Source organism: Malania oleifera, chromosome 8, assembly GCF_029873635.1.
Source record: "Malania oleifera isolate guangnan ecotype guangnan chromosome 8, ASM2987363v1, whole genome shotgun sequence".
Classification (NCBI taxonomy): domain Eukaryota; kingdom Viridiplantae; phylum Streptophyta; class Magnoliopsida; order Santalales; family Ximeniaceae; genus Malania; species Malania oleifera.
The window spans coordinates 102,551,289-102,561,107 of record NC_080424.1 but is presented as its reverse complement, the minus strand read 5'-3'; the positions used below and the strand labels follow the sequence as shown (position 1 = coordinate 102,561,107).

General features: G+C 33.8%; 1 protein-coding gene across 1 annotated transcript; it reads left to right on the top strand.

The window, feature by feature from the left end:
• The first annotated feature begins 219 nt into the window (after nt 1-219).
• On the top strand, nt 220-3,032 carry LOC131161409 (WEB family protein At1g75720). The gene is made up of 2 exons (XM_058117154.1): nt 220-566; nt 2,110-3,032. The coding sequence occupies exons 1-2, from the start codon at nt 348-350 to the stop codon at nt 2,644-2,646; spliced, it is 756 nt and encodes a 251-aa protein (XP_057973137.1). The 5' UTR covers nt 220-347; the 3' UTR covers nt 2,647-3,032.
• Nucleotides 3,033-9,819: the final 6,787 nt, after the last annotated feature.

Sequence of the window (9,819 nt, the reverse complement as noted above, 5' to 3'; positions counted from 1 at the left end):
AGGCAGGAGGGGGGAGGTTTCGATCCGTTGGGTGTAGGTGAAGGTGTCCAATATGTAAAATAAACTAATAAATAAATAATAAGTAAAATGGGTCAGAAGTACCGACCGGGCGGCCAACAGAGAGAATTCAAGTGAAGTGGACGCCAAGAAACGAATTAAGAGCTTCTTAATTAATCTCCCTTGTATATATACGTTCATAGCTTTAATCAATTTCCCTTTGCATCGCCATTTGCGCCCCCCCTTCTCTCTCTAAAAATAGATCTTAAATTAAAAGGGCAATACTGTCGCCACCTTCAGTGCTGGTTTCGCAACACAGTCCCATATTTCGATATATAAGAAATTAATCCATGGAGAGGAGGGTGGAAGGTGGTGGTGAGAGTAATGGAGGGGGAGATGAAGGAGGGATGGGGAGGACGATGAGTATGAAGAGAAGAGCAGAGATAGATACCAGAGCTCCCTTCCAATCTGTGAAGGAAGCTGTTCTGCTGTTCGGCGAGCGAGTTCTGGCCGGAGAGCTCTATCCCAACAACAAGAAGCACCACCACCACCATCTCCTCATCAGACAGGTACCCACCTCCTTCCCCTATATGTTTCACCTACATGGCAAGCTAGGTACATGCAGGGAAATTATACAGGGGAAATTAAATGTTAGGCATTAGACAAATTTGATCGTACATTTATCAATATCAGAAAGGGAACCCACTTTTATTTTTTAATAAGTGTATAATTTAAGAATTAGGTACACAGCCACATGGAGGGAAGGCCCTTGTATAACTTCTCATACATGTGTGCCTAGAAGAGTAAAATTAGCTAATTAATTTACCTTAACCTTCGGTAACACTAGGTTTGTGAAGAAGGAAACTCATTTCTCACTATATATTTTTTCTATACGAAATAATATTGAAAACAAAATTTTGTTTTGATATGGTTAAAAAATTAAGAAAAAATCAAATGCAAATGGTATGTAAAATCATATTTTTATTATTTGATTTAATATGCTTTTTTTTTTCTTTCTTACTTTCTTGATAACCAAACACAAAAAGTGGATTTTTTCATATTTTTCTTTCATTTTCCTGCTATTTTTCAAGTTCCAAATAGGACCTTAGGGCCAAGTTTCATTTTATGTAAGTTCATGGGATCGGTCTACATTCTTTTGCAATTAATAGGTCTTATTTGCATGAAAAAGAATAATGTAACATAATGAGATTGGTGTCATCTTAACTTATAGCGTTCACCTGATGCAAGCTTTACTCATCCAAAACCTCCAAATGATAAAATATTTGCCTATATTTTAACTAAATTAAACATTCATTGACTATTTTTTATTCTGACAAACCATACTAATCGTGAAATCATACCGTTACTAGTGTAATACATCTATAATAATTATAATTAACCACCACATAGTGATAAATTTACGCAGCTACTATTATGTATATCTTGACATTTCCATTTCACCTTGCAAATATTAACTCAAAACTTAATCATATTTTTCACATGACTCGAAAATTCTAGCCAATCACAAAACTTTGCATTATATCACTTTTCTTATGAAATTTGCATCAATCCTAATGGAGACATGAATTAATAATGGGCCTAGCTTTAAAAAATAACATAATTAAAGTGGGAATAAATATATTAAATATTTTGAATATTGTGTTGTACCTGGGCACAAGTTTTCTCATGCATGGGTTGAACAAAGAGAGCACTGTTGCCGCAGTACTCCTGTCGGCTTTCAACTTTTTTTCATGCGAATTAAGGAATAAAGGAGAACGCACTGCATAAATAATTATAAATTAATTAATTTCGTACATATATATTATTAATTAATAAGTAATAACATAATTAGGGGGTGCTTAAAGTTCATAGAATCAATTGTATTCATGTTCCTTTTCTGATCGAAATACGAGATTCTTCTCTTCATTCCCATTTCCCATCCGCCTAGGTTAAACCTCCAACCAACAATAAACATTGTCCATACATACTTTTATCTCAATTAGACGACTCCGAGGAGGTCAATTATCTTAACAAGACGATTAACTATTAATCCCTCACATTTTTTACTCTTCTTTGTACGTGAATGAAATTGGTACATGTGCATGACAATAGATGCGAGGAGGAGCAAATGGTGAAAATGGGCATGCAGACCCTTCCAAGCTGGGAACGGTAACAGCAGAGCTAGAACAGACAAAGCAAAGGCTGGAGAAGGCAAGAGAAGAAGGCGTGCTAATGGCCAACTCCCTCTCCTCCGTCAAAGAAGAGCTTGAGCGCACGAAGCAAGAGCTCGAACTCCTCAAGCAAAGGGACTCCCAAAACCAGCAGCAGCCCATCACTGAGCCATCCCTGATCGAGCAAGAAGACCTCAAGTTCGACGTCGTGGAGGACTCGACAAAGTTCGTGCTGAAAACGCAAACGGCGGCATCAAAAACGACGGACGACGTCGAAGATCAGCTGCGCACGGAGTTTCAGAAGAAGAGGTGTGTGAGCTTTGCCAATCCTCCGTCCCTAACTCGAGTCATGGTCCCCCTGGGAGGCGGCGGCGATGGCGATGGAGTGGTGCTCGAGAGGAGCACTTCCCTCAAGAAGAAGAAAAAGAAGCTCCCAAACATCCCCTTAATAGGGGCCATTTTTTCCAAGAAAAAATGAAATTAACTAAGCTGGTTCATAAATTAACATCATGAAGTAGTGCACCAAAAATATTTAAAGAAATGGTACCTTTACATAAAATTTGAAACTCATTCACCATGAGATAGACTCCTCTTACTTGGTGATCGAGTTTCAAATTTAATATGAAAAGAATCGTTTCTTACAAGTTTTTCTCGTGTTGTAGAGAATTGAAAATAAATTTTCAGTTAAATAATAATTACACTTCTTGATCAAAGAATACTTAAATTTCTTTTTCTTCTCGGTATCATCCTTTTTATCTTCTAAAATTATTTGTATTCTAGTCAAACATGTCACAGTTGGTTGGGAATGTAATAAAATGTAATGGAATCAGAACCATATATGGATACGTATTTTTGTCAAATAAATGTCTTACTTTGTTTTCTTTTGGAGCTAGTACTTAACTATGAACAGAAATATAATTAATATGTCTAAAATGTTTACATTTGAGATTTTTTTTTTTTTTTTTTTTTTGAGAACATTCCTTGTATATCTATACTGTTAGTTAAAGGACTTGAGGCAACTTTCAATCTGTATCTTTTTTTCTTTTTCTTTTTTTTGTAAAGGTATCCTTTTTTGCCTAAAAATTTAATACTAAATAAAATTCATAGTGAATGAATAGATTAGCTAGTAAACTACATTTTCTTTAAAAAAAAAAAAAATACTACTAATGCCCTCAAGAAGAAGAAAAAGAAGCCAGCTCCCAAACATCCCTCTAGTAGGGGCCATTTTTTCTAGGAAAAGTTTAAATTAATTAGACTAATTAATAAACAAACATCTTATAGAAACATAAGTTAAATATTTGGGAGGCGTCATTCTACATAAGATTTGAAATACTGACTAGACATAATGCTAATATGTGAATCCATTAAACGTGATGTGAGAATCATATCATTGAGATTCACAACAAAACATATCACGTGGTGAATTTCATATCTTACAAAAATGAATTAGTCTTTTGTGTCACGATTTTAATTAAATAATAATATCCTTTGTTAATTAATCAAAATTAATTTCTTCCTCTTATTATTTTTATTTTATAATTTTTTGTGCAATTACTTGTCATTTTCATCATATTGTGACGTTACATACCATAGTTGATTTGAAAATGTAATAAAACGTGATCGAGTCATATATGGATGTTTTTTAATGAGTTGTCAGTCAATAAAGTATCATATATATATATATATATATATATATATATATATATATATATATTGCCACTCTATCTTTAATTTGTCAAATAAATTTTTTACTCACTTTTTGATTAACATTGAAAAGTTTGGAGTAATGTTATAAGTACACTTAGCTATTACTAAACTTGTATTAATGTATCGGAATTAATCTTTCCACATAATAAATTGTTTAAGAACTTTTGTTATATATGTATACTATACTATTATCAACACAATCAGTCTGTACTTTTTTTATTATTCTTACAATATCCTTTTTTACCAACAAGTTTAAGATAAAAATAAATTTCCCAATTAATGAATAAATTAGCAAACTACATTCCTAAGAAAAAAAAAAAACTACTCATAGTACTCCTTTATCATCAATACAATTCCTAAATTCTTTTCGTAACATTTCTATTGCACTTCTTGGACATTTTCTTTGTTTTTTTTTTCTCATTTTCTTCTTTTTCCTCTTCCTTCCACTCTCCTTAGGCATCTACCAAGCTGACTATACAGTTTCAAAAATATCACATATGCAGTCAGAGTGAAAGTGAGACCCCACACTTCTTTGCCTCACTTGCCCTTCTAGTAAGGTTCTTTCATAACCCACAAAGGACAGAAGTTTAAGAAGAAAGCTTGCTTACTTGATAAATCAATGTCTACATGAAGAAATTATTAGTAAGGTTCTTCCATAACCCAAAAAGGATAAAATTTTAAGAGGAAAGCTTGAATGCTTGATAGATGAATGTTCATATAAAGAAACTATCATGTTAGGTAATGTATTCACAACACATTTTAAACAAATAATCAAACTCTCGGATTTTGAATTGCTTTCAATCAATAATTATTGATTTATGTCAAACCTTCTCAAAATCACCAAAATTCAAAGTTTTGATTAGTTGTCTAAAATATTACGTGATTAGACAAAATAAATCAATTTCTTTCATGTGATAAATTGAGTGTGTCCAAAATATTTTTACTTGCTATATTTCACATCCTTTCCATCCCTCCTGTATTTGAACTTTGACCAATAACATTAAAGTTTCAACTTTAAATAGTTCAATAAACTAATATTATGCTGAACCACTCAAATTTTAGCAAATCTCAATAACAGATAAGATAGTTTTAAAAGGTAAATTTCCTTCCAAACTAACTATTGCCCATAATTATAACTAAGCAATGCCACCTTTGTAGTACGAAGAGCGAGAATTCGCACTAACCCATCCAGGCAATATAACTTTTAGAGAATAAATTTGAACGTAAATTGAAGTTATACTCATTTAAAAAAGGTATAGTTAGTATATCTTAGTATGAACAAGTCTTCATATCTTGTCATTCTTATCTCGTTTCATTTACAATCAAATACATTGTTTCAAATAAATTCAATAAAAAAAATATTTAAATATATTGCTTTCTGATTTCAAGTGATTTGTATTATTTTCTTACAACACACCTCAAAGATACATAAATTTTTTGAATTTATTCTCCTAGTTATACAACATCTTGAACCCTAGCATTGCCCTTCTCCATCTATCTCAAATTCATCTTCACTATTTTTAAGATTCGAATTTAAAACTTTCAACATGTATTTATTGTTACGATGGAAAGATAAATCTATAATTAGCTTTGGAAAGTTTTCAAATGAACATTTCAATGAAATCTTTCAATATCTTATTTTCATTATATTCAATCATATATATTCTTCCATCAATCAAATACACTAAGAGCACAAAAATGGAAATAACAGTTTTTAATATTTGTACTAATAGTTGCTATATTTGAATCTAAACCCTTCAACATATACATATTCATATATATTATTAGTTCAAGTCATTGACTAGGCTATCTCCCGAAAGAAATAATTCATATTTAAGAAAAAAAAGTTAATTCAAAAAATTCAAATTTTCTTTCTAGCCAATGGAGTACTTTAGAAGAGGAGAGAAAGCTAATCAACAATTAAATCTAATCGATATTAAACTCATTAACACATATATCATTTTGTTAATCGCTCCATTACACAATAATAAGAAAAAACTTATGTCCCAACCCATACCCTCAAGCCCTAAATTCAAATCACACAATAAAAAGAACTCATATCCATACCCTCTTAAGATTTCAACCGAAACCTTGTACAAAAGTCTCAAAATCTAAGATTGCTATTGTCCCCTTTCTCCAAGGACGCATCTCTAACTAATAAACTAACCAACCAACCCCTAGTCTTTAATTTACTACTACTGTATCGTCGCCAACTATAGCTAGCTAAACGAAAACGTTGGATTGGCGGGCGTTGACGATGCCCTCATGCGACGACCGATTTAAGAACTCGATGCAGTCGGCGATGGCCTCCGCGTAGTGGGAGTTCCCCGCCGCCGCAGCCGCCGCCGACCGCAGCGGAGGATCCGGCATGCGAGAGCAGGACTTGCAATGCTTCGACGACGGGCCCCTCTTTTTCGACGACGACCCTCCAGATGGCTTGACAAGCTTCATTATCGCATGCCGGATCTTCTCCAAAATCTTCATGTCCGGCGGCTGGAGAGAATCCTTAATCGCCAATTCCTTGGATTTAGAAACCAGTACTGCATGCAGCACTTGTGTTACACTATACCATGTTTATACTACATTCGACGAACCCTTTTTCGGTATTTCCGTTCGACTTCTGAGTTCTGACAGTATAATAAATAACGATAAGGTAAATCTTAAATTTTACCAATCATAAAAAAAAAATGTACACCGACATGTTGAAAGTATACCGTGCTTTGATGTGGGTATGGTGCCGCAGCTTTTGCCGTCTCTGGACATTTGTAATATTTTTTATTTTAAACAATTAAAATAAAAATTGAAGATATAAATGTAAAAAAATAATAATAAATAAATAAAAACTCAACTCTTTGAATATATCCAAATATATTTTAATAAACAAAACACTATTTAATCATTTAAAGTATTCTCACCTATATATATATATATATATATATATATATATATATATATACATATATCCAAAAATCTTATGAAAAAAAATTATTTGTAAGTACACCTCATAAGATGGCATGATAAAATACATCATAATTTATACAAAAATAATACAAGATATATCACACAAATTATGACATAAGATTTTCAATAAAGTAGAAGGAGGAGGACATTGTTGAGATTTGAGATTTCAGGTGTGGAGTCATCAGCAGCAGCAACTTTCCCCGCAGCTTATGTTGAAATTGGAGACCTGCAGTAAATGGAGACCAACAGCTTTCCACCTGCCTTGCCTACCATGGCTAACATTAAGTCACCATGTTTGAATTTTACTCCCTCTATATGTATATATATGTGTGTGGAGATTGTGCAAATGAGTGTGTGTAGTGTGAGTGCTGTGAGTGCAGAGAGGTTGTACGCAGAGAGAATTGCAGCAAGAGAGAGAGAAAGAGAGAGACTGAGTGAGTTGAGCAGTGTGGCTCCTCTTCCTTGTAATATTTCTCCTAGTATAGTGCAGTGGTGTGTGTTTCGTGGACGTAAGTCGATTTGAACGAACCACGTAATATCCGGTATTCCATTATGGATCATTATTTTTTCTTCGTGTGTGATTGTTGCTCCAGGTTTATCCCCAACAGATATACCAAAACTTTGCTCCTTCTTAGGCATTTGAGCTCGAGGTGGTGTTCTTTTCTCTCTCGGTTTCTTATACCTCTTATGTTTCCCAAAGGAGCTTAGCACTTAAAAGAATAAACTTTATAAGAGCATTAGCAACTAAGGCATAGTAAAAAAAAATATGCATGATACTAGAATGATATGCTTAAGGCAATGTCATGCTTTTTCAAAATATTTTCATATATGGAAAAACTATGCATTTTAAAATATTTTTTGTGGGATATGATTCCCTATAGTGACTCAAAGAATAATAGCATTTTAATAATAAGAGAGAAAAAAAATAGATACAGAAACAGAAGGAAGCTGTAAACTTCGTCGACGACATTGCATTTTGGAGATAATATTAAATAATCAAAATTTTAGGAAATTGCCCAGTTTCGTCGACGAATACAGGATCTCGTCGACGAAGGTCTTCAGAATTTCGTCGACGAGAAAATACCGAGAGAGGTTTCCGATTGCTCTAAATTTCGTCAACGAATACAGGGCTTCGTCGACGAATTTTATGAAAGACTCGTCAACGAGGGGACGTGTCTCGTCAACGAATCTGGCAATATATAAGGAGGAAAACCGGGATATTTTTCATTTCTCTCGCTGCTCTCTCTCCCTTCTCTCTTCCATTCCGGCCCCACCAGTCGCCGGATCGACTCTCCGAGGTTACCACGACGCTCCAAGTGGAGTTCTTCACAAGCTGCTAGAGCGGATCGTCATAGAAACGTAGTTGGATTTCGTCCCAAATTTAGGGTAAGGACTTTTATCCAGTTTTTGACTTCCTGACAATTATAGGAAATGATGTAGGCAGAAAAATACTGATATTTAGTTCTGAAAAATATCATTTTCAGGGTATTGTATAGGAGGCCCTGCGGGTATCGGGCTAGAGTACAGTAGAGGTTTTTCAGAGTTAAGGTAAGGGAAATATACTATGTTAGGAAAATTCTAAATATTAAATAGTGTATTTATTTACGAAAATTATGTATTAAAGTATGGTGTGGCTTATGAATATGTATGTAGTACAGGGATATGTTTTACGAATTGTAGTTTCATGATTTTTATGAATTTCAGTACCATGATTTTACGGACTTAAATACTATGATTATGTGAACTTCAGTATCATGATTTTACGGATTTTAGTACCATGATTATACGAATCTCAGTACCATGATTATACGAATTCCAATATTACGAATATGCAGTTCCATGTTATGATTATTCAGATTTCAGTACGTTTTGCAGTATCATGGTTATTATGATTAATTCAGAATTATGGTAAATTAGATAAATATGTATAGAAAAATATTATACGATGTCAAACCCTGTTGGACTTGCAGTTACAGAGCACGGTACCGTTGCTACAGATATTATGTTACTTTATGAGTGCAACCACCTATTCAGATAATACGTGGTACGGTCGACCACCTAGGCCTTGGAAGAGGTTAGGCTCCCCATCCAGATATGGGTTGAGGTGGGCAGGTCGATTGACGGAGTTCAGTGATTTATTCCTGGTTGGCCAGTCAGGGTAAATTCAGCTTACGGGCCACACAACCTCGTCATGAGGGGAATGTCATGACACAAATAGTCACAGGGAACAGTTTCAGTTACTATTACTTACGTATTGATTTACAGAAACGGAGATCCTACTTATATACATTAGAAGTATTTTGAATTATAACCATAATACTAATATGTCAAGCAATAGGGAAAAGGGGTGGTGTACTTTATTATTTGTGTTGTACTGTTGTACTCAGTTATTCATGTTTATATGAAACAGATTTCGTGATATATATATATATATATATATATATATATATATATATAGTAGCTCATTTGTCACACACTAGTAATAGCATATTTCTTCTTACTGAGCGTTGGCTCATCCCAGTGTTAAAATATTTTTCAGGTGATCCAGGTAGGCGAGCAGACCAGGCTCGCAAATAGAGGAGCGTTTGTAGTGCCCTGTTAGAGAGTGAGTATCATTTTGGGAACGTTTTTGTAAACCCTAGCTAGCTGAGGGTATTTTTGGGAAACAAATACATGTACATATTTTGGAAACATGTAGTACTCTAGTATTATGTGGTATTGTATATAATGGTTTATGGTTGTGTTTGTATGATTTCTGCTTTCTGCTGCTTAGGTTAATACTATGGTATTAGAGTATGTTAATTGCTATTATGAAAAAAAAAAAGCAATTTAATAAGCAGGTTGTTACATTTCCTATATCAAGCTTATTTCAAAACCTCTAATCAGTTGATTTTACAAAAGCATTTTCAATAAACAAATGGTGAAATCATACAATTAAAACAATGGAGGATTTGTAAAGGGTTTACCCTCAAAACAAGGATAC